Consider the following 25,884-nt stretch of genomic DNA (forward strand, 5'->3'; position numbering starts at 1 on the left):
GTCTGTAACATTCGCAGATGTACCTCATTTCCCCCGATTAATTGTCAAACAGGTACAAATAAAACACGCGGGCAACGCGCTGAATGTATAAAATGCTTGAGTTGTTTGCTGCTAAATCAGCTCTGTAATTACCTGAAGGATGTTTTAATTGTCGCATGTTCTACTCTTAATATTAGTCAACGCTTTAGCAGCTCTCCAAGTGAGATTGATTGGATAAATCAGTCGGAATTATGGGGAAACAGGAGGCCTGCCAATCAGCGGTGCATGTTTTCGTTGTTTTTTTTTTGTTTTTTTTAGTGTGTGTGTGTGTGTGTGTGTGTTTGTGTTTAGCCGGGGACGTGCCAGTGCATGTACGCGTTTGTTGGGATGTGTGTGCATTGATGTGTGTGGTGAAAGTACTGTATATATAGGGCTGACAGCTGGGCTTGTTCAAAAGGCTTAGCGAGCATTCTGCCTGTTTGGGAAGCAACAAGCGCACAGTCTATCTGAACAGGGATCTAAAACCTGTGTCAACAGCGTAGTACAATCGGTGTAAACAGCCACTGAGTCAACATGCAATCGTTCACATACCAATAGAGAAGCAACTCTGATATGTTGTGCTTGTAATATGTTCTTGCGTTACAGATAAGAAAAGAAAATGCGCAAAATGGCAATTCTGTTGGTCGCAAGTTGAAAAAGAAGAGTGTTAACAAAGGCTAGTGCCGAGCTGGAGGGAAAATAAAATGAGAGGACATTTGTGCATGTTTGACTGTGGCTAATGTTGATTCGCGTGTGTGTGCGCGTGCACAGGTGTTCACTTGTGCACGCGTGCGCATTGGTTTCCAGCGTGGATGCACGAGTGTGGCACTGCAAACGCGCGCCTATGTGTGTCGACGTGTGTGTCAGTCCATCAGCATGTCGGCGTCACAGCCCTTCACTAAATCCCAGATTAACAGTGACAGGCAGAGATCCCTCTAATTATCTCTTCCTGGACCACATGCAAATGCCGGAGCCAAGTCGAGAGCAACGATTGGCTGGGGCCGGTTGGGCGCCGCCGACGGGCTAATGAGGCTGGCGACAGGATACAACCTCGTGATGTACCACCAAAACAAACCCTCACCGTCACGCAAGTCTCACACAGGAGGACAGACGCGCACGTACGTTATATTTTAGGCGTTTTAGGTGACGTCCTCATCTGGAGTGACATCCACTGAATGAGTATGGAAAGGCTCAATGTTTGGTTAAAAAAAAAAAAAATAATAAAAATACAACATGATATTTGGTTTCTGCCAGGAATAAAATAGACCTCTGACACTTCTCTGCTGCTGCAAGGGCTCCCTAACCACTGCTCTACATTCATGTCACAGCGCACACACATTGGAAAAAAATATATATATGTACATTAAATTACAGAAATTAGAAATTATGTATGAGTTAAATTATCATTACTTATTCAATCAATAGCAAAATCAATACTACAAGCGGCGTATGACTAATACACAGCACGTGCAACGTGTCTCTTCTGCATTGCAGTATTGACATAGTGTGGAAAAAATATCTTTGCTTCATTTCAACATTCATCAACAACCAAACACACTGTACTAAAGAAAGAAAAAAGAGACCAACTCGAGTGTCACCTCCAGAGGATGTGAATAAAGATGGCACTGAAAGCGATGGACTGGAACAGACGGTCACAAACTGGCTCTTGACAATGGACTGCTGCACTCAGCTAAAAAGTCATCTCAGTGAATCAGCAGGAAACATGGCAACAGTGTAAAATAGGCTAGCACGTCTTGAACCGAGTCCCAGTCCGTAAAAAAAAAGAAAAAAAAAAGTGGTCAACAAAACTGGTTCCAGGTGGCCAAAATGGGGAATCATTTCGCCGACAGGGCTCACAAAAACAAATGCCCAGTGGACATGGCTAGGGTTTCAAAGAGAGTGTTGCTCTAAAGCCACAAGTCACAACAAAAAGGTTATGACTGTGGTAACTAAGCTCAGTATCTCAGTGACCGTTGGGCAGTGGCTTTGTCTCAGCCACAGTATTGGATTTAGACTTGCAATGCCAACCCAATAAAAAAACACCCACTGAAAAAAATATATATCATTACATAGCTGCTCACATTCATTTTTCAACATGAAGCTCAGCTTTACGAGGCTCCAACTGGTAGTCGCTGGATACTGAAGTGAAGACAAAAATTGAATACTACCTTATTCTTATTCTGCAGCGTTAAATGCCCCACTGTAATTGACGAGCCTTGGGACTTGCCATTTTTAATCGGCGACGGGTGGTTTTGTCTTGTCCCTGTTCCATTGAGCATTTCTGTCCATCCTTGGAGGGGTGTATGCAGTAGATTAAGCTGCATTTTAATTTTAGGGTTAGAATCCCTCCAAACTATTTAAACCATCCAACGTTTGAGGTTGGAACAATTGCAGAAGTTGCCATTTATACAGTAAAATTATCTGGACTTTATCTGGAATTTTGGAAGTCAGGTGCGGTGAGTTAACAATACGCGTGGGATAAACACGTAACCCTACTGAGGGGCTCGCCTTGTGGCACCACAGCACGATGCTCTGACAATTATGTCAGGGAACAGTGATATTAGTGAAATTACTGTTAACAACTGTAACCCTCTGGAGCCCACAGGGAAAAGAGATTGCAGCAGTGAAATGCTTTCTGATACAATAACCGAAAAGAAGCGGATGAACTTATTTTCACATGCATTTTGCTTCTGAATGTACCCAGAATATTGATCTCATTTAACAATATGTATTAACTTGCCCTCAAAGCGATAGAAACCCAACCCAAACACATCGATTAACTGCACAGAAGCGGACCCGCAGCCCCACTGTCAAATTTCAGACGTTGAATAAATTAGGATTTATTTAGGCTACAAGAGAACGCGCACGGCTAAGGTCAGAGGGAAAAGAAAGATATTGTTCAACAGTGTGGCAGCCAAAGAGAATAGAGCAATGCGGAGCGATGACTGATGCCTCGTGCCTCCAGAATGGTTTGACCATGACCACTCTCGGAGAAGATGGATTTTCCTCGACCCTCGAGATCGTTTTTAGAGGGACAAGACAAATATTTCAGATGTATCACACCAAGGCATCACGCTGGAGGTGAGAGGAGGTAAAGGGAGAGCGAGAGATGAATACAACAGAGGGGAAAGGGAGAGAGAGAGAGAGGGAGAGAGGGGGGGTGGAGAGGAAAAGTGCAGCCTGCCTGCCTGCCTGGCTGACAGTTGACTCTGTTGGATGTGACTTTCACAGTCTGCTGGCGGTTTGTGTGGAAGCCATCACATCTGTGACTGGCCGTTTGATTAATGAGCCTCTCAGCTTGTCTGTGCAGTTTGAGGAGGGGCCACGGCCTTATCCCAGGCATCACTGATTTATTCGCCTTTGGAGCAAACCTCCAAGTATCGCACACGCTAAAGTGTAATAGTGAACATTCACGCACACGCAGGCAGACACATGTACGCCCTCCATGACACGCTTACAGTATACAAGTTGGCGCAGTGCAGATGCGCACGCAGGCGAGGGCGGAAAACGGAGCGACGCGCACACCCCTCTCCTCCGCCACCTGCTTACGGCTAATGAAAACCTCAATGTGTCAGCGCTGTCCAGGGGTAGCGCAGACAAAACACACCATGTATAACCAAGCAGACAAAAGATGTATTCTGTCTCCACCAACACAAACTCCCATCCCGAGCTGTCAGTCAGCGGTGGGGACACACAAGGGGATCGGCGGGGGAAGAAAGAAGCCCTTCCTCAATGACACATCACACTCTCCTGATTTTCAAAAGTGACAAGTCTTTTGAATTCCTGGCCTCGCAAGATGGAGAGTCTGATGATGGCTTGAGAGCATTTCTTCTCGTGTCTTTGGCAGCGGGAGCCATGAAATGTCACTCTCGCTAACCTTGAAGCTCCTCTCCTCCCGTGTTTGTTTAATGCTTCCAAAAAACTAGGGCAAGCAACCGCTCCAAATGTTACGATATCATCACCCTCTAAGTCGGATACGCGATTCAACAAATACTACATAAATGCGCATTAGTGCATGCGCGCCCTCACAAAGACTACCCACGAACACACACGCACACCAACGACGCGCGCACACTCCCCCTCAAGCGTAAAGTAAGACCATTAATCCAGACACACTGAGATCCTGCTTCTCCCCAGGTTGATAAGCATCCGTGGAGGAAGACGAACATTCTGACATATTTGTTTTTATTTTATTCCCTGAGAAAAAGGCCCGCCATATGGCAGCGCCCAGGAACAGATGGCGATTGCCCACTTCCTGAAAGCACAAGCGTCTATCGCCGCAATTTAAGGAGCCGCTCAAGCAAGAGAATGCCACAGACTGGCATTTTTCCACAAACTGCTATTGTTATGGACCTGAGGGGTAAGAAAAACAATGAGAGAACACAGACGAAATGCTTTAGTGTTCAGTAGTTAAATTGTAGCTTACTATATTAAGTTACCACATTTATGGGTCAATGGTACTAGGATTCCTTTACTGTCTGTGTGTTTAATAGAAATGTGGGATCGAGGGCAGATTATCAGCTGTAAAAAAAACAAAAGAAAACAAAAAAACACAAAAAAAACAAACAATACAACAGCAGCATATCAAACTTTATATGTACTGATGGTCAGTGTATGAGGTATTTGTGTAGCTGACTTTAAGGGATGGAAAACCAATAGATCTGAGCGTTGGCTGTCCTTGGACGATGTTAGGTTTTCATGATGGAGTGGAAGAATGCCCTGTGACACATGAAGCTTCATCTCTCATACTAGGCTGCCCCTCATCCACCAGGTCAGAGGACCTTCTCTGACACACATGCACAAGGAAATGGCTTTAAAAAGTCACCTTGGCAGATGACAGTTAAGGCGGAACTTTTGTCTCTGGCAACACACCGCACTTTTTCAAAGACTTGATTTTTATTTTCCTTGGATGGAAATGGCATAAAAGACTATGACGCATGAAGGCCTTGCAACACAATCAGAGTCAAAGAAGAAAGAAAAGGGTCAGAACCGCTGCCATTAATTCCAACTTACAAAGAGGCTCAGCTGCTTTTGACCGTTTTGTACGGAAGTACGCCGAGACAGAGTTACAAGTGCTCACTAAAGAAAAGGGGAATTTGAAAAGGTGACCAAGGACAAAGCAGATGAGTTATCCATTTGTAGATCACTAGCTGAAGAAAAACTATTCAGTATCAGTTGAATCACTTGGTGACTCCGTGCCTCCGCAACAAAGGCCTGCTCATAACTAGAAGCCAAAGTGTGAGGCAGCGTGGAAACATTACAGTCATCACGGCAATTGACACAAATCCTCAGTGAGCAGTTTGTTCAAGGTAAAATGTCAAGTATATATTCAACGCGGGTATGTAATGTCAACGATTTTGGCATTTTCACAAAAAGGAACTTCGTTTAAATTTTGCTAGGGTTTTGTGATAAAGGAAGTGAGTGAACAGAGTGGGATGACTGATACAAATCTGAAATATACTGTTGAGGTCTACCCAAGGACCTTAATTATTGAAATTTTGTGCATTTCTGCAGTATACCTTTTTGATATGTCAAATGTACTTAAGTATAAATCAAACAAATGGCATGATTTGAGTGCCGTCAGAGGGGGCTCAAGTGTAAAAATAAGGTGAAAGTATATTTTTAAAAATATGACTTAAAAGTCTAGTTGTAATCGACTTGGAAATAATTACATTTTACACAGGACTTGCAAATGTGCATGAAACTAGACTGGGAGCCTCTATTCTATGAGACTTTTAGTCCTCAGCAAACAGTTCCCCAGTTCTACTCCCAGTCAGTTAGTCCATCACAATCCTGCAATCCATTTTTGAGACCTGTCATTCATCAAAGCATGCCGAATAATGACAGTTAGCCAGACTCCCAGCCTCTCAAAATCCCATTTAGCCTGTCATTAATCCAGTAAACTTTTCCGATAATCCCTCCTTCCTACGCCCCTTATACCAGTCCCAAAGTCCGGTCCACCGTGTGCTCAGCAAATAGATACAGTGGGCTAAAAAGTTATCACAGATGCAAGTCATCCATCTATCCGTTCCAACAGCCAGCCTGCCAGGAAGCCAGGTCAGCCAGTCACCCAGTCAACCCTGGGGGAGTGGGGGGGGAGGGAGGGGGGGGGTCCTACAGTAGTATTAATCAGTCTGGTTTCTGCTGAAAAGCTCAATCTGCAGATGATGGATGAGCCATCATGCTGAGGGAGTTAAAGTGACAGGTGACAAAGAAGGACACACACACCTGTATAAATCCACTCTCCCTCCTGTCTGGCCCCGATGTTACACCGTCAAGGTAGCGGGGTGAATGTGTATGTGTGCGTGTGTGTGTGTGTCTGCGAGCACAAGGGTCCCAGCATGTGTCCCGTTCTGCTAATGAAGTCATCTGAACAGTGATTTAACAGCCCTGGTTTAAAAGCCTACCGCCCTTAACTCATAGCCTTGCTCCATTAGAATGTGATATAAACCCTGGGCACAATAACCGTCCTGCCACTATAACAATATATAGAAGGCCAGTGGGCCAGGCGGCTAACTCACACTGTCCACGGAGCAGAAAAAAAAAAACTGTGTACAGCAAAAGGAAGTCATTTAAGGAGACTAAAAGTCCTGAGGTAGAAAATGCAGATCATCATTGTACGGTGTGGGACATAATTATTAGCATTAATATAGTCAAGAGTGAAAGTTTGATTCTTCCAGCAAATGGAGGTGGTAAAAAAAAAAAAAAAGAAAAAGTCATTGTTTTGCAGCCTCTATGAAAACAGCCGAGGGCACTCAAGCCCGTGGTTATGCATAAAGCATTATCCTTATCTCCACAAACAAATGGATCACTGGATCAGACACCAGTGCGCTTACCCCGTGAACGGCCCCCGTCTGTAGCTTGAGAGATATTTTTTGAGTCGGAGATGGATCTGAGAAAAACTTTGACAGCTTACATGTCGCCAGCCGTGAAACGAACTCGCTGCTCCGTGCGAGCGACTCAGACGGAACCAAAACCGTTCCCCAAATCCTCCATGAAATCTGCTCCTCTGGCCCAACAAAGAGAGGCTAATGAGGCAAATGACAGAATCTCAGACGCTTTGATAGTGTGAGATTAGGGTGAATTATATAACCTTTACCCCCTCCCGCTGCCACCCTTCCTCACACTTTTTTTTTTTTGGTTCCTTGTCAGAATTGACTACTCGCCCTCTCTCTCTTCCTCCTTTCTCTCTCTCCCCGTGTCACTCACAATCTCAAATTGCAAGTCCAATCTCTGTCTCATTCTCTGTCTCTTCCTATCTGACTTCATTTCCACTTCATTCAGTTTCTATTCATGAATGCCCAAACACTAATTTGGCTCAGTCAAGCAATGACAGTATCTGTTTTAACATGCAACAAAGCAGCATATAACAGGAGGAAGAATGGAGGATGTGTATGTGGGTGTGGGAGCTGGGGGTTGGGGGGGTTGGGGGGGGGGGGGTAGAGGCACGAAGGCGACAAAGCTCGTCACAGCACAGAGCTGCGTACTTCACCCTTATTAGGCCTGTGTCCTTGGCAGATGCAGAACTTGCCCTTTGTTAGAAAGGTGTGTGTGTGTTACAATGGCAGTGATTTAGAATGGATTGGGCGTAGGCGTGGAGACAAGGTGCAGTAGCCCCATAGCTCCCTGATAGCTGGCAGCGTGACAGCTGTGAATGGAGAACAGGGAACAGCCTGAAGTATTGCAATCTAATATGTGTCACATACCTGCATAAATATTTATGCCTGTTGCAGAGGAGAACGGGAGGGGAGGGGGGTGGCGGGACGAGAGTGGTGGTCTTGGGCGAAAAAACTTTAATCAGGTGACATCAAAATCTGGGCCCGGCTGGTTTTTATCCGTCTTTAGCTACTCCTGCTTTAGTCCTAAGGCTTCAAAAGGTCCCAAATAGGAGCAGGGACAACTTAATTACCAGACATATCGTCTAGTCAGTCACAGTGGATCCCTGATTTCACACACACACACACACACACACACACACACACACAGAATTTGACAGCACTCCAATATCCCCTTTCCAGAGCATTCTTTTCATAACTCATATTACGTAATGGATAAAAGTGTAAACCAGGGGTCTTCAATGTTGTTCAGGCCAAGGACCGCAAACTGATGGAGAGATTAAGTTCTACAGTGTTCTACATTAATATATAGTGCTACTTATAAATATACATTATTAGTAGCATTTTACATTCAGTATTAAGCTATCCCTTATCTATTTACTAAAATATGTTAATCTACAGTTAAAGAAATTTAAATTTGTGGGAGTAAATTAAAATAAATAAATATATATATATATGTGTGTTTTTATTATTTTTTTTTATAAAAAATATATATAATAATGTCTAATTAACTAAAGATTTTGTGACCCCCGTGCAGTACCTCCGTGGACCCCCTAGGGGTTGCGGACCTCCTGTTGAAGGCTTTTATTTTTTTTATGCACAAAACGGCACATGTAGAAATGTCTTACCTGTTGGCGAGCAGAGTTTTGAAGGTGACCTGACTCATGCCCCGATAGGCTGGCAGCAGCCTCGGCCAGTCCCATACCCAGTCGACCACGGCACTCTGTTGATGTATGAGGATAGCGTATTGTTAGTTATTAATCAGGGTTAATACCATCAGTGCATTACCGCTCCAGCTGGGACCCACTAACAAAGGAGGAGGGGGGTCTCCAGCGTAGGCCACCGACATCAGGCGATCAATCATGTCCGCACAAGAAGGTTTTTATTCCAATAAGACAGCAATTAATTTATAAATCCATTTGGGGGGATGTAGCCATCATTTATAGAAAGATAAATCAATTTTTGGAGGGAGTCGTTACTCTTCTTGCTATGCCTTTTTTTTTTTCTTTCCATCTTCAGTGGCACCCTGCCAACCCCAACCACCCCCCCACCCACCCAAGTCTCTCCTTTCCTCTCCCTCTCGCTTTCTCTCAGACACACACACACACACACACACACACACACACACACACACACACACACACACTCGCTACTATCACCATATTGGGGAAGCAAATAAAAATCAGATTGCTTTGATTGCAAAAATGTCACTCTTAACTCCAGGCTGAGTTTTATTGACAAAAGGAGGAGAACTCCACTCGTTCTATCCATCCATCCAATCCCCCCTCCTCTGCTTCTTCCTCATAGGTGATTGATGGATGTAACTTCTTTTTTTTCCCCCCTCCTCCCTCCATTTTATTTGACAAACAACACAGGCACCTGAAGCGGAGAAGGCATTTTAATCATTCTCTTAATAGGGTGTTTCTATGCAAAGCTATGCAGCCTCCTGTGATAAGCGGAAAAACAGGCCAAGTCTTGGGATTAAAATGTGTCTTGAAAAACAATAGCAAGAGCACATCTACATTATAAGGGATTACAAATGTATAAATACATCTAATCTACTTTTTTTTTTTTTTTTCTAAGCAAGTAGAAAGGCACGCGAGCCTATCTTGAGCAAATACTCCCCTTTGTTTATTGTTTTGTGTGATGTTAACACTATTTCCCTCCCTTGAGGAGGAAAATGAGGCAGGAACTCTAACAGCGAACTAAAGCTACCTGTAGCCAGACTTAACCCCTTTAAGGAGGAGAAAATCTAACAATTAAGTGAACATCATGGTGGCACTCTCGGGGATAAGTTTGGGATAAGAGGGTTCATGGTTCAAAGCCCCAAAGAAGTGCACTTTAAAACTGCACTCTCCCGTAACATTTCTCATATATATATATATATATATATATATATATATAAAGAAAACTTCTTTCTTCTTTTCACCTTTTCAGGGGTCTTTTCTTCCCGCCAGCCTAACTCCTGCTTGGAAAAAGCAAAAAAGCAGCAGCATCCTATGGGGGAATGGGAAAGCCAAGCCCCAGAAAGACCTGACAACTTCAGAGACTACCACAGTATCCAGCTCACTAGAGACTCCAACAGCTCCTAACCCTCAACATTAAGCTCCTGGCCTCGGTTAAAGTTAAAATGACACAAAATCTCAAAACTTTAAAATAAAAACTCACTTGAATTATTATTTCAATTTCAAAGACATGTCATGCTTCTCAAATCAGTAGTAAAAATACAAGTTTTGCGACCGAAATAAACAATGACAAACCTGATCCAGCTTCTTCGTGCCAACGTGGTCAAACTGGTGGAGAGGGTTGAAGCAGGGAGCGTCCAAGCCGAGGTCAAAGTTTACCAAGTGAGGGGGATCATTTGGCAAGTCCGTGCTTCCGCTCAGTCTAGACATCAGCAGTTCCTGTGTCCAAGACGTATAAAGGGGGGGAAAGGAGCACGAGACAGAGACATATCATGACCGACAAAACAGACAGGAAGTACAGTCAGGTCCATAAATATTCCAGGACCAGATGCAAATAGCACACTTGTAATGAACTCTAGACCTTTTTATCTGCTCCTTGTAAATGAGGTAATGAGGGAATAACACACACCTGGCCATGGGACAGCTGATCGGCCAATTGTTCTTAAAAAGTGGGAGGCACATATACAGACTGTTGTAATTCATACACCGTTCACCTGATTTGGATGTAAATATCCTCAAATTAAAGGTGAAAATCTGCAGTTAAAGCACATGTTGATCGTTTCATTTCAAATCCACTGTGGTTGTGTATAGAGCCAAAAAGATGAGAACTATGCCGCTGTCCCAACATTTATGGACTTGACTGAATGTGGAGAAAACAGTGAAAAAGTTGATGGATAAGTTGACTAACCTTGTTCAAACTCACATTTTCCCTAGAGATATTAGGAACATTAATAATGATAGACAATATTTGTACCTATATGTAGTTTGACCAACCCAACAAAGCTACAAACTACTTCAGTTTCTTTAGGAAATCCTGGGCTGTTTGGATGTGTCACATGTCTTTTTTCACAGACTTGAAACTGTGCCATGTGTCATCACAGACCACATCTGAGGTCACTGAAATATTTAGGAAAAAATCCTTGCACAAATACTCAAATGCCATTTGGTGTAATTTAACTTCCACTTCTGGACTTAGTCTGAGTTTTGTGCCCATCGATGTTCATTTAACACATGTCTTCATGTTTTGAGGCTGTTTTTCATGGATCCCACTTTGAATGTCTACCTCTCTAAGTGACCTAAACAGCACTAAGTGGGGGCATTGTTTTAAATATAAACACCAACCTTTATACATCTTATAAATATACTGTATTTTAAACAAACAAGATGTGACTCGGGTTTAGGTAAACTTGCCAATAGCAGTCAAGATGAGAAATTTAAATTAGTGATCTCCACTCAAAATGGCAATTGATATGAACATAGTTAAACTTCTTGGAAATGTGAGTTGAAATAGTGAGAATTTGTGTGTTCTTTTGAAAAAAAAAAATTAAGTTATCGTCAATACTTTGTGTTAACTTGTAGTATCAAGTTGAGTTTACTCATTTTTAAGGCAGCAAGTAAACTTTTTTTTACCAATCTGAAATGTATTGCAGTGTGCTATTACTGACATATATCATATACTACAAGTACAATTATTTTAATTTTACCAAGAAGACAAAAAAAAGTGTTTTAGGGAGTGTGCTTAAAGGTACTTTAAGTAATCGGAGCTGTACAGAAATACAGAAATGAAAACAGAGCAAAGACTGATCATGAGGAGAGAAAGAGAGGACACAAGTCCACTTTTATAATTTTACTTCCATAACCTTCGCTGTGGCTACTTAGAGCAGGTGTCTTGCAAAAAGCACAGCGCAAAGTAATGAGTTTGTGCACTGTACGTCTTGATATGTGTGTTCATGGGCATCCTGATGTGAACCCGCTATATTCCCATCCGTCAGCTTGACACGGCCTCTGAACCTCTCTCTCCATCCGCTCCACCACCAGCCCAGTCTGTCCCTGACCTGAATGTTCTTGCCTCGACCTTGGCTGGGCAGAGACGCTGGGGCTGCCGGGAGGGTTACTCGGACCGCTCTTTAGGAAACCCATTCGCATTCTCTCCAATCGCAGTAGTAGAGTTATAATAACGGTTTATGGATCAACAGATGAAAGAGTTTACAGCGCTTGTGTTTGTATTAATCCATGAGATCTTGACAGGCAGGAACTTGTCTGTAACCAATGCCACCAGCTAAAGATAGTTAGACTCTGGTAATTATTATTGTCAATATCAACCAATTTTACAAATGGACCAATACCAGCAATGAATTATGTCCATGTTTTATCTATTACGTCCAGATTAGTTGATCCTAAATACTTGTGTGTGCTACTGGAAACAGTCCCTGACAACGACAATATCATTCACCCGTTTGAGGAAAATTTTCTATAAATGATTAAGTCTTCATCTTCACATAAAGTGATTTAAACAGTTATATAATTTATTTAACAAAAAAAAAAAAGAAAAAAAGAATCGGACGTCCTCCAAAGACCCCCCTCTCTCCTCTACATGCGGTGAGTGAATAACACAGAAAAATCACTGTGGGTTTGCACCCTTGAGGTCACCTGAACAACAGAAGATCAGAACAAGCAGGCTGCTCACAAAAGCAGCGGCGCTCTTCCCTCCGTCTCCCCCTCCTGAACAGCCTGCGGCCTCAGGCCAGCAGCCACCTAATTGCTGGGGAGAGCGAGTGCTTCCCTACCTCATTGCCTTGGATGATGTGATAGATCTGCCTCAGGTAGCTGCTGCCACCTGCTTTGTGGCAGACCTCCAGCAGCATCAGGCCTATTTTCTGCTCAGTCAGTTCAGCTGCAGCGGCTCCTCTCTCCCTTCCTTGCTCAAACACACTGAGAGACAAACAGCGGCGGAAAGAGGAGAAGACGGAAAGGAAGCACAGAAAAAAAGACAAAATTCAGAGTGAGGCGAAAAAGCAAGCGAGGGGAAACGGGGAGAGGGAGGGCGTCAGCTCGTATCTGAACACCACCTCTGGCAAACGAAGCCTTTTTTCTAGTTTGGGCTAAGATTTGGAATTAGCTATACACCAGAAAATTAACCAAAATGAAAAGTTTCAGTTTCCAGACAAACCATTCCCTCCAGAGGGCGAATGAACTTAAAATGTAATTCTTGGAAAGAAAAGATATTACATTCTGCTCCAATATCTGAAACCCACGCAGTCAAGTAAAGGCTGGTGGAAATGAATGAGGAATACAACAAAATATTAAGGGTTGAATGGGAAAATAATTTTCGCTGTTTTCATTACAATTCATGAGATACATAGTACACTTTGACCAAAGGATGCAGCCGCACTAAAAATGATTGGTGTGTGTGTTCTTAAGCATGCATGCGCACACGCATGTGTGTGTGTATGTAATTGTATGTCAAGGTCCTCATGCATGTGCAGTCCCCAACCCTGGCAGACGCCCGCATCATTTTCCTGCCCTTCCTGTATGGATGGATATCACACCGCCGTCCATCAAACCTTCTCCTTCACATACACTTCCTGTCATTGTTCTCTCTCTTTCTCTTCCTCTTTGTAATTATAAGGTGGCAGAAACGGTGTCGCCTGTCAGCCAGCCATTGGCTGTTTGACATTGAGAGTGGCAAAAGAAGAGGAGCCCCGTCTCGTCCGCATACGTCGCCTCATTCTTTTGCCTTGGCGGCCCGCCGGTGGTGTTGTCGGCGTTGGTGGCTGTGCATCCGTGTCAGCACCTGCGCTGTATCCTTTCCTGTCCATCACTGTGCAGGTGAAGCAGATGATTGGATTCAGTCAGCGGGGTGATTAATGAGGGCCCCTCCGGATTTGGGACAGCCTATCAATCATGTCATTAGGGCCAATGTGCCCTGAAAGAGGCAGACCTCCGCCAAGGAATAACTGCATTCATCTTCATCTGTGTATGCATCCCGTCAGCCCAGCCAGGGTCACCATGATGGAGAACAATAATCTTCTCCTCTACAAATTACTTTGCAAAGACAAGCTGGGTGGTGCGCAGAAGGTGGGGGTGGAGGGGGGGGGTTACAGTTGGGAAAGAGGGGAAAGTGAGATGAAGGAATAGAGGAGGGCTCATACAAGGGGCAAATGTTCTTTGTGAAGGGGTTTACTCCGTATGCGCGTGAGAAGAAAGTGAGAGAAGTGCCAGTTGTTTTTGGAGTTATAACATCCACGTCTTTCTGACACTGTTTTCTGATTGTTTACAAGCCAGGCGTCACTTCCCTGTGAAGGTTAGTTTAATGAATAGTAATGATCCCACTGAATGCCTCCGACAGGTGATACATAATCACTCTTCTTTCACTTTTTCCACTCAAACCCCTCACCACCCCTCTGCCTCCCCGTCTCGTCTCCTTTTTTTTTTCTTCTTTTTTTTTTTCCCCCTCCCCAGCTCATCCCCTTTTCCTGTCACTGTAACAGACAGCATTTCCTAGAACTGGCCATAATCTACTCAGTGTTTTTATTTATTTCATTCTTTTATAAAATTGTTACGCCACTGAATCACCTTTTTATGAGGATGGATGCATCCAGAGTTTGTTATGATGAAGTGAGCGCCCAGAGGCACAGTTTCTGGGAACGAGCTACAAAACGCAAAAAGCCAGAGGTCACAGATCAGCCCAAAATGAAAGCCGCTTTTCCCATCACTCCCGCCTGCAGTCCACTCAGTCAGACGCCACGTCCATTATTTACCACAACAAAAACCCATCGGAGATTCATTGATCTAACTCACGAAGGCTTCCAATGAAAAATGATCGTGGACGTATGATACATCAGAATTTGAATGCTCAATTAAAAAATCGTATTTAAGTTGAAAGTCCATCAGCTCTCAACTTCTATCTTACGATGGATACATCAGAAAAATGTTGGGAAACTGATTTCACGAAAAATACATCATGAATTTACAATCTAAATGCTCTCACTGAAATTATGACTTAACTTTAATAAAGGATGAATAGTCAATACTAAATAAGACTAATAATAGACGATGAGAAAATAAGCAGTACTTTCCTGATCAGAACCGTTCATATAAACTGCTATTGTTGCCGCTCTGGTCCAGACCTCATGCTCTGTTCCTGCCGCTGACCTCTCACCTGTCTAAGCTGAGTCTGCGCGCCTTCTGCAGCTGCATGATCGTCCACTTGGGACTTTTTTCCTCCAGAGCCTGCATCACTTTGTGCACTGTGGGCTTGGGTACACCCTGTCAGAGACCAATATTGTAAATGGGTAAATGTAGATATCAAATCTTCCATCGCTAGAATTAAAATGATTTAAAAAAAAAAAAAAACTATTGACATACATATAGTATATATATACACAACACTGGTACAACGGCCTACTTTAATTAATATTGTTATTCAGTAAGTCATACTCTTTACCTTTTCCTGAATGCCCATGGCAGCCTGAAGGCACTCCGCCAGCAGGGACAGACGGTCCTTTGCCCCGTTGTCCAGTGTCAGACCACTGATCTGTTCTAGTGTTTCTGGGTCCTCCAGGCCCTGGATCATGCAGCTCAGCAGGGCCCAGAGCAACAGGCCCATTAAGCGCAGCTGCCGGGCATGCTGCGAGAGGTGTTTCTCTGCCACCTGGAAAAGGTAGCGGACGGGGAGAGGCAAGGCTGCTACGGCCATGGGCAGGTTGGCGAAAATGAACGACATCGCTTGAATCGCTAAGGATATGACAGCTGGAAGGAGGGAAAAGGGTGTTAGTGTTGGAAAAAACAAGCCTGAAATCGGGACGTGAACGGGAGCCAGCGTGCACATACTCTTAGTGACGGCGTCCCCTCCCCTTGCATTCGGCGGTGCGTAGTTCCACTCCTTAGGTATTTTTGCCAGGACGCTCTCTGGCAAATTCCTCTTGGACAAGTCTCCACTGGTCTCCGCTGTGGCCTGCCAACCCAGCACCATGGAGACCAGGTGGATCAGGAGGCTGTTGGTAGATTTGGTGAATATTCCTCGGATACAGCCGATCACTGCAGGTAATGACTGCGTTGTGTCTGACAAAAGGGAATCGAGGCAGCATGTTAAAAAAATAAATAAATGAAGGGTAAAACGGACATTCCTAAATCTATCTGTCAGTTCACATTATGATTATTGGACTTAATCCACATAGTTTCCAATACAGATACATATACATAGTTAAATAAAGGGGAATGAAGATATTCTCAATTCAAATGGCGCTAAGGTATTCTCTTGGAATATCAACACGGAAGGCAAGAAGTCAAGCTAGATTCTGATGTTTTTCTTTCTTTCTTTTTTATTTTTTTATTTTATCAAACCCATGTGGCCTGACGACAGGAATCTTACTACCTTCTCCAGGTGCAACTGCGTCTTTCATCACTGTGCCCTTTCATATCCCGCTCATATTGATAGCGGAGCAGCTACAGCATGAAACTGTATGGCACCCATAAACTTCCTACAGCTCCAGTTGTAAAAGCAAAGGCTACAGAAGAGAGAAATGGCACTGGAAGTGCACTCGAATCCCTGGGGACGCCTAACAAATGTGTGACCTCAGAGCCACAGGAAAGAAGAGGAGAGTGGAACAAGAAATGGTATCGCTTTTCCAAAGAGAAGCGCTCTGTGGCAGGTGAGACCTAGACCTATTTTTCAAAGTCACTTGATTCTCAGACTTTAAACCGCCTGCTACTGTATTGACTAGTGTATTGATCTGAAACAACCTGCTACAGTGTGATGAAACATCAGTGTAAGTGGGGAAATAGTGAAACTCTCAACGTAATCTATGCTAAGTTAACTCAGCGAACAGTTTAAATAGAAATGGGGGCACGGGGGGTATCCTGTAACCAAAATTATTATACAAAGATTTGGAACAGTCCAATAATTAAACTAATTACCCTGTGAGCATAAATGTGGATTGGATGACATTGAGAATTCCTCTCTGGTGCTCTCTATCTCTCTTCCGTTCATTCCTTCTGTCGAGCCCTCCCTTGCTCCGTCTCCATCCAAATACTCTTCCCCAATCACCCTAATTTATGCTATAATAATTACCACTCACCCAGGATATAAGAATCACCACTAAAAAGAGCTCCACACTCCACAGGAGTTCTGATTAAGCTCTGCATTAAATCGTGCACCAGAAGGAGGCAGGAAGAGTTGGGGAATAATTGCAGTCTGTGTCATGGCATATTACAGTCTTGCTTAAGCCTATGTGCATGTAATGTCAACACTGGTCTAAACAGAGATACTCTTTGTGGGGAGATTTACTCAGATTCAGCTTTAATATATCAACTTCATTTTCTGTATCGCTGAAAAATAAGGTCAAATCACTGGATGAGCTACTTACAGTCATGACTGGTTATTGAAGCTAAACACTTGTCTTTTAACTTTTAGCATGAACTGCAAGCATGCCGAGTTGGTATTTTATCCTCACATCATGTTGTATTTTTACCATAGATAAAAGGAACAGTGTTAAGCCCTACGAAAGCAATAACTTTAAGCTAATCAAAAATGGAATTATGGATACCTTACAGTGGTTAAATATATATCTATCTACTTAAAAACTAAACTGCTTTTAGAGATGAGCATTTAAGATCACGGTCTGACACAGTATGGAGGAAGCTTTGAAACTCTTGATAGAGGTGAGCTTGAGTTGCTTCAGTCTTCTCTAAAACAACAGAAGCAACTGGGAAAACGTCAAGAGCTAAAGAGGCAACACAACAGGAATGTACAGGAAGACTGTCATACAAACACATCACAATTTTGCAAAATCTGTAGTCTTTAACAACTTTTAATATCCATCTCTCTAAAGCACAACTCACAGTACCGTGGTGGCATGTTGACAGGGTAGCTACGGCCTAGCTCCGGATCCTATGATGAACCCCGTAACTGGATGTGCACCTCCTCAGAAATGGAACTAACTACTGGGGTATGTCGGACTGTAACTTCTGTGATTGGTCTGAAATGCATTTCCTTGTCCGTGGGCAATCACAGAAAGTTATACACAGACACACCAACGCACAGTTGGTAATACTTTCAAGCTCCTGCGCCATCATATGTACTGAGACCATTTTTGGATGAGGATGGCACTGGCAAGCATAAACGACCGTCTGTGGTAATTACCCCTAAACCACAACATCATGTGTTAAGCTAAATTTAACTACTATACCTGCTAGTGAGTAGAGATGTTCCCATATGTGTGCTCTCTCCAGGTACGGTTGTAGGGCCTGTGTCAGGGCCTCGGGAACGTGACTGAGGCAACAGAAAAGGCTGAACAACGCGACAATGAAGTCATCTCCTGCTTTGCGATTTTCCGTCGACACTTCTAAATCGCTCTCTTGGCAGAAATCTGACAAAAAAACAAAAAAAAAAACGGTGGATATGGTGGGATTCTTCTGTGCACAATACACATAACGTAAACAACATGTGGATGTTCGAAATGCCAATACAACTTGTATTGTGGAGTACTTCTTGACACATACACAAGCAACCGAATGGACAAAGAGGCTTACACACATTCACTCCATCTTGTGTATGGGTTAGAGTAAAAACAGATTTTTTTTTTTTTTTTTAAATAAGGATTTAGAAAATATCCACATTATGGAGGTGCAGTAGGAAGGGAAAGCTGTAGAAGCCTATCCTATGAAACAGCATCTTGATTTCTGCGAACAAAAACACATTGGAAAATGTCAAGGCTGCCCAGTCTGACACATGTTAACAGAAAGGGTGAACAAAAGGCGTTGTGGAATAGAAGGGGAAGAAAAATCCACATCTGTGTTAGATGGAGAAAAAAAACAGACACACACAAAAAAAAAAAAAAAAAACTGAAAAAGAAACAGATTTCAAAGCCCCTGGCTGTGGGATCCACACTACACGGAGACAGGAAGTGAAAAGGAAGAGGTTTTGACAGGATGTCCTTGTGGGGCTTGCTGTCTGAGCACAGGGCTGAGGATGGAGGTGTGTGTGTGTGTGTGTGTGCGTGTGTGAGTAACCCATATGGATGTCTATATAGGCTATGTATTTTGTGTGCTTACAAGTGTGTGTGTTAAGTTGACAGGGGTTGCTGAGGAAAGGCCCATTGCTCCAGAGGTGGCAGACATCCAGCGGTCTGTCAGTCTGCTGTGTGGGAGATGACAGCTATTTGAATAGGAGAGTGTATGCAACACAGCAGTCAATGAGGGGGCGCAGTGATGGAGGGCAGCATGGCTTCCTCGTGACTAATGCTGAACTATTTTAAAATGACAGGGCTAAATTAGCTGCTATATTACAGCGGCAGTAACATCAGCTACCTTAATAACACTCGGGTAGGAAGAACTGATAGCACTCAAGGTCTATACGAGAGCGAATTTCCTCTACGTCGCACTCTATTTTTCCCTCTCTCTCTTCCAGTCACAATCACACACCGAACATGTACACGGAAAGTGGACAACCAGCCTGACCAACAATAAGTCTATTAGGCTGCATTATGTGAATTATACTGGCACCTTGTTCGCTGCCTGTCTGGTAATTGGTCCTTAAGGAGACAATGTTCTGGATATCACCGCCGTAGCTGCACTGGTCCAAGGAAACAGGGGTGACTAACATTAATTTCCACTTGGGGTGCTGGAGAGCATGGCAGGTTAACTAGGTTCCTTTTAATAATGATCCCATTATGGAGCAGCAGATGACTTCAGAAAAACAGATGTCAGCACGCTGGCACATCTCTATGGAGTTTCCACAACTCCTGCAGCACACAATAATTCCAATGTGTTTATGTTTCTATGCCTTTTTCTCAGTTGTTTTCTTTTTTTTTTTTTTTCTTTTCAGTTTTTCCTCTAAGCGTATCCAGCCTTGATACATAGCCAACACATACACCTGTTTATCTTCCGGACAACCAGTCAACCAGTCACAAGGGCCCTTTCTGCAAACCTCTGTAATTGGAAGCAGACACACAGAAGATAATAAAAAGTCTATGTGTGTGTGTGTGTACGTGCGTGCATGCACTCGAGGTAGTGACCCTTCTAATTTTGGGTAAGCTGTGCAAACACGAAAACTGATACTGTAGATGTGGAGGAGATACATTTTCAAATCATCAGACGATGTGAAGGTCATTCAGTTAGCTTGCTAGCTCTCTGAGAAGTTAGTGTGCTTTGTTGAAGCGTACACTGGGCAAGAAAAATGTGCCACTCAGCACAATAGTTCTACACAAAAGTAGTGAATAAAAGTTAGGATATATATATTAAAAAAAAGTGCCAAGCTCAAAGACTGATGTAGCACCCCCACCCCATAGCAATGCCTTGATGGCAGCAGTCATCCCCAGCAGGATGCAGCCTAACACAGACACACACAAAAATGGTTCAGGAACAACTCAAAAAATTAGAAAAAAAAAAGAGCAGAAGGTGTTGACACCACAGGACAAACTCATACGTCCATTCTGTGATGAGCCACAACTGCTGGATCTGGAGGGACAAGAGAGACCTAAAGAATATTAGGAAGGCGGTCGTAATGTTACGCCTGATCGGTGTACATACATCAGCATGTACATGTATGGCAGAGGTGCAGCGGCTCATGAGAGTGTAAGCATTCAGTCAAGCTGTTCCTTCTGTCTGTCCGCTTCCTGGTTAATTACCCCGTCACCGTGATAACACGTGAGAGTCAGCGCTTCTAGCGTTGATTTACGGCGGCGTGCGGGGAGAAGCATGGCTGGGCCTCCGAGTCAGACTCAGACCAAGCGAGAGAACAAGACAGTGAGAGTTGTTATTAATGAGGTCGCTATAATGTGAATTAATGTGCGAGTGCACAACAGTCTTTAAAGGTTAGACTGTTGCTGTGTGGAGGAGAAAAGAAGGAAGGGAAAATCTTTAAAGGTCAGAGCGTATGCTCCGCCTGGGCCTGTTGAGTGTTTATTACTGCGCTCTATTGATTTAGTGATGATGATGACCAAGGTGAAAATGATGATGATGATGATGATGGCAAAGATGCTGACGATAACTTCATAAAATGGACGGAGTTAATCTTGAGTCTATATAACTCGCTTAGGATCTTAAAGGACCCTGATGAATACGCTGGTAAACACTTCATTAAAACTCATTAAAACTGATCAGGAATTTAAAAAATCTATTATAAATGAATGAAGTTTTTTTTTTCCCTAAAAGATGGACAGGCACGTATGCATCACAAATGCACACACATTACCCTTTACCAACTGACACACACCGATTCATGGACAGTAAAGAAACCAGACTCACGAGAATTTTCCAGGAGTATTCTGGGCAGGTGACAGTCTCCGTACAGCAGCATTCGCAGTAGTAACTTGGGATTGTGTCCCGGGTCAGAGGTCAGCAGCCTCAGCTGACATGCCAAGGCTCCCAGGCCCACAAGGCCGTGTCTGAGGGATGGAAGAGAACCAAGGAAAACAAAGTTGACAGTTCTGCAGTGTCAGGTGAGTATACAGATAGCAATCCATTTAGCAAGAGACAACAAAGACGGGGAGAAGCTTCATGAGTGAAAGACAAAGACTGAAGTCTTGGATGACGATCTGTAGTCAGGGTTACAGTGGTAACTTCCTTTTGTGTCACTCACTCTAGATATACGCTTAGCCTCCAAATGCCTTTACTCTTGCTTACTTATACTGTGCACCGGGAAGGAATTAGCTCTAATCTTGGCCAGCTAAAAGCAAATTAACATTTGGGAGACAGCCAAATACATGAATATACAGCAGTACCCCCCTCCTACATCTTTTGTATAACCAAGAAGCTGAAGCCAGCTGTGGGTAATGAGCCGTATCCTCGGTGTGTGTGAATGTAAGTGTGCATGCGTGTATACTCTTCATGGCCCGCGCTTGTGGTTATGTACGTGTGCATGCGCGCGAGAATGGGGACACGCGCGCGTGCGCGCGTGCCTGCATGTTACTTTATACATCTCAATAAAAAATCTAATGGAAGGAATGGACAGTTTGTATGAACAGCAAGGAGGCGAGAGGCAGATCAGGGGGTGCCTGTCCAGAAATTAACCATTCTATTTGAGCCAAAAGGCTAGAGCAGGGTGCACCCTGCTGCTTGACTGAGGAAAACTATGCCTTAGTCTGACAGCACAATTTATGATGTCACTGGGACCACAAATCCAGAAGAAATCCTCTTTTAACTGCGCTGATAAATCTACTCAGCTACAGCGCAGGGTCAACTTACAGAGCCAGGAAAGACACACACATAAACACACACAGACACACACATGGGTGCTAAAGCAAGAAAAGTAATGCAGAGCATGAATGTGCGCAATAACAGAAACCCAACTTCAGATGCTTTTTTTCATAGCCCGTAATGCCGGATGATTTATTTACGTCCTTTTTGATTTTATTATTGTTTTATTTAATAACCATAACAATGGGTTTTATTTTAATGGACTGCTGGGGAAAGATTTGGCCACTGACGCCGGGTCCTGGATGAGAACCTGTGGATCTGGCCACTGGCCAACGGCAGGCCCCATGCTGCCTCTGCACTGAAGGCAGGAGGTGGGAGCAAAGAAATAAAGAGGTCATAAAAATAAACTAATTTCAGCTCCTCAATACTTAGGAGCATGCGAGTGCGGGTTAGTTTGATTTGTGCTCCATCAGCACGCAATGACATCATTCTGGCTGTGAGGGAAATGAGAGGGGAGGAGGAGAGTGGAGACAGGGGTGAGGGGAGAGAGTGATTGACTGCGCAGTGGAGGTCACAGCAGTAACTGGACACAAATGTACACACTTGCGTGGCGGCGTACATTCTAGCGTGTGTTGATGCCTCTTCTGTAAAACCCTCCACAACACAAACAAACCCGTGTCAGCTGCAACAGCAGTTTTATTTATTACTTTTTTTCCCCCCTCTCCCACTTGCATCTGTGCTAAATTACCAGGGCAACTGTAGGTTTAAGTCCGAGCAGCGGGGTGTATGTGTATCTGCACACACACACACGCACACACACAGTGTGCAGCTGGAAGTCCACACTCACATATGGTTCTGTACACAGTGGGCGGGGGTGCGTCATGGCTTAGCATACCTGAGTGTGTATGTGTTTGTGTGTGAACATGCATACTGTTTGGTACCTACTGTATGATGGGTGACAGATGTTTGATGGGTGTATTTTACATACCGTATGTCCTGCTCTGTGAAGAGGTCAGGGTTGATAGCATTTCGCCAGTGCACCGAGCTGCTGGGCTGGTGTGGTGTGGATTCCTTCGCCACATTAATCATAAATGTCCTGGAGGATTTAAGATTAATGCACACGGCGTCTTTGGTTTGCAAAAAAAAGCTGCAGATGGACAGTCTGTGTTCACTAGATAAAAAGTACGCAACCTACGGTCTGCCTTGGTTTAACTTTACTGCAGTTTAATTTAAATAACAACATAATATGCATAAAGTACCAACCTATAAAGCAAAGATAAGGGTGCTGTGGTGATGACGAGGACTGTCAGGAGTTGCTCACACAGGTTGTGGATGTGCCACGGCCAGCGCGAGCCACCTGCTACGACGGTGAGAGCTGTAGAAGGATCAGAGAGCACCGAGGCCTCAGGACTTTCACAAACACTCCACATGAGGTGGTCCACATACAGCAACACGGCTGTGATGTCAGCTCTGAAATACAGGGTGAGAGGAACAGAAAAGGTGAATGCAGAGATGGAATCAGAAGAGACTGGCGAAAATCCGCAAAGATCATCTCCCGTTACGCTACGACTTCACAGCTCCAACGCAAATCCGGTCGGACGCATCCTTGTTAATTTTACTGTCAGAAAGTTAAGCGTCCGGGCTTTGGATTTCAGCACTTCTTTAACCGAACCCACCCATCGCTTTTACGTAAACACCAATAAATCTGCTCTCTGAACTGGTCGGGGGAGTGCCGCTCATCTCTCATCTCCTCATCTCCTCCATCCTTTCTTCCCTGTGGCCCAAATCCTTATTGGAGACACGCGGGGATAGACTGACGAAGGAGGGGCGAGGCAGCATAAAAGTATCAATGTGAGTGTTACAAACGTAGGAGACCTGGAAGCTATGAAATGTCATCTGTTTAGCCTAACCAAACACTTAACAACCGTCACTCCCGATACAGGCACGTCTCCAAGCAACATAAACCAGGCTTTGTGTTGACATCTCGCAGTATTCCACACGCATACCGCACTTTATCTTTGTCCACACTTCTTCCTCTTACCGTGTACCTCACTATAAACGTTGTCATGATTTACCAAGCGGGGAGAGGACGACCCAGCAAGTGAAGACACTGCAGTGATGACGCCCCACAACGCTATGATCAGACCTCCACGATCACATGATGATCCTTAACATGATGTACACCGGTCAGGCATAACATTATGACCACCTGCCTAATATCGCTCAGCTCTTCCTCGTGCTTCCAAAACAGATGTGACTCATCATAGAATGGACACGTGATAACTATCTAACTATCAGGTGGGACATTAGCAGCGTTAGCAGCTCAACACGTGATAAAGCACCTGATTTGCAGGTGTCGCTTGTATGAAGCGCGGGCCCCGGCGTATCTTTGCACCAGCTGCTGCAAAGTCTCCGACAGCACCTGGCCGAGCACCTCCTTGGCCGGCTCTGCAGGAAGGACCGCCCACATGTCGCTACGAAGCCCACACAGGAAGTAGAACCACATCTGCAGCGAGAAGGAGCACCGCTCGCCCTGCGGAAGAAAGTGGCGGACGGGGAGGGGAGTCACAGATGAAGATATGTTTTGATATGGGCACTGACAGTAAAGTAAAAGAATAAAATAAAAATAAATAAATAAAAATCGGAGAGTGGAGGAGATAAAAATAGAGGGAGAGTAAGCGAGAAAACCAGAAGGAGAAGAAAGGGGGAGTGAGAAGGAGACGCAGGTCTGTCAACACCAGGATGCCTCAGTGGTCATGCCACCTGCACTCTGCACCTGGGTTTCTTCTCCCACTGAGATTTTAGACCGCTTTAAAGTCCCGGACTGGAGATCACATCACAACAGGGGCACACTTCACTTGCATGCACACACACACACTCACACATACACAAAAGACAGAAGGGGAGAAGTCAGGATTTCTTCTCAAAAGAAAAAAAATGAAGAGAGCAAAGACGAGTGAGAGTGGGAAGAAAGAAGGGGAGACAAAGGCAAAGGAGGACGGACGCAGAGAAAAAGCTTATTATCCCGGCATCCTGTAGCTTTGTCATAGGAAATAGAAGGATGCATTCATTCTTCCACCTCTACTCGCACAAACTCCTCACATTTAACCACCGAAAATAACATAAATAAAAAATAAAAATAACATGGTGTGTGCGGCAGGGCTACTGGCACATCCAAAAATAATCAACTCGCCTTTAACTTATCATGCAGCTGAATCCCTTCTCAATTTTCTCCCCCCATCCCGCCTCTCATTGTTTGCTCATTGAGAGGTAATGCTACTAAGCTCTATGTGCAGGTTAACATTTTTGCATGTACGCTAGTGTTAATGCAGAACCCGACTAAAAGCATATTTAGACTTGTTCATGTCAAACTTTGGTTAGGTCAACACATTCCTGTACAGGATTCAAATAAAGAGCAAGGCCTGAATCTGTGGAAGAGAAACAATTCCTATGATTTACGATCTTGAAGCTCTGACAAAAACATAGTAGTTTAATGTTTAAAATGGCCCTAGATTGACTTAATTGACCTCATATGTTGTTGTTTTTTTTACTGCGGCACACTAAAACACTCGTCTGCCAATAACGATTCGTGTGCTGAAGTGAATGTAAAATAAGAAAGATGGAAGCCGGAGGAGGGTCCCTCTGGAGCTGCACTAAGCTGTGAAAGAGCCAAGACACAAGCTGGGGATCGAGGAGATGGAAACCTGATACGTACCGTACACACCGAACGAAGCTCACATCCTGAGATGCTGCTACACACCCACACGTACATTCATTCGTACAGATGTACACGGGGATGGTTGAATAAAGGCGCACACCTGCACACAGCAGGTCTGTCTGACACCAGTGACCCAGAGAAGGAGGGAGGAACAAAGGGAGGGAAAAAAAAGGCAAAAGCGGGATGAAGTAAGAAAGAGAGGGGAGGT

At 44.1% G+C, this 25,884-nt stretch overlaps 1 protein-coding gene across 2 annotated transcripts in view; it reads right to left on the bottom strand.

The window, feature by feature from the left end:
• kiaa0825 (KIAA0825 ortholog) overlaps window positions 1-25,884 on the bottom strand; it is a 110,694-nt gene that overhangs the window by 57,396 nt on the left and 27,414 nt on the right. Inside the window, exons 12-22 of one of the 2 annotated variants that reach the window (XM_047592479.1) lie at window positions 24,301-24,491; window positions 23,222-23,428; window positions 22,947-23,054; window positions 21,068-21,207; window positions 18,010-18,189; window positions 15,653-15,883; window positions 15,267-15,571; window positions 14,982-15,088; window positions 12,607-12,751; window positions 10,115-10,258; window positions 8,483-8,577 (exon numbers count right to left, since the gene is read on the bottom strand). In XM_047592479.1, the coding sequence (XP_047448435.1) occupies window positions 8,483-8,577; window positions 10,115-10,258; window positions 12,607-12,751; window positions 14,982-15,088; window positions 15,267-15,571; window positions 15,653-15,883; window positions 18,010-18,189; window positions 21,068-21,207; window positions 22,947-23,054; window positions 23,222-23,428; window positions 24,301-24,491 (1,853 nt within the window). Of the gene's footprint in view, window positions 1-8,482; window positions 8,578-10,114; window positions 10,259-12,606; window positions 13,641-14,981; window positions 15,089-15,266; window positions 15,572-15,652; window positions 15,884-18,009; window positions 18,190-21,067; window positions 21,208-22,946; window positions 23,055-23,221; window positions 23,429-24,300; window positions 24,492-25,884 lie in introns of those variants that run through there. The other variant, XM_047592480.1, reaches the window with a different exon arrangement.

The sequence above is a fragment of the Mugil cephalus genome, chromosome 8, assembly GCF_022458985.1.
Source record: "Mugil cephalus isolate CIBA_MC_2020 chromosome 8, CIBA_Mcephalus_1.1, whole genome shotgun sequence".
Taxonomy (NCBI): domain Eukaryota; kingdom Metazoa; phylum Chordata; class Actinopteri; order Mugiliformes; family Mugilidae; genus Mugil; species Mugil cephalus.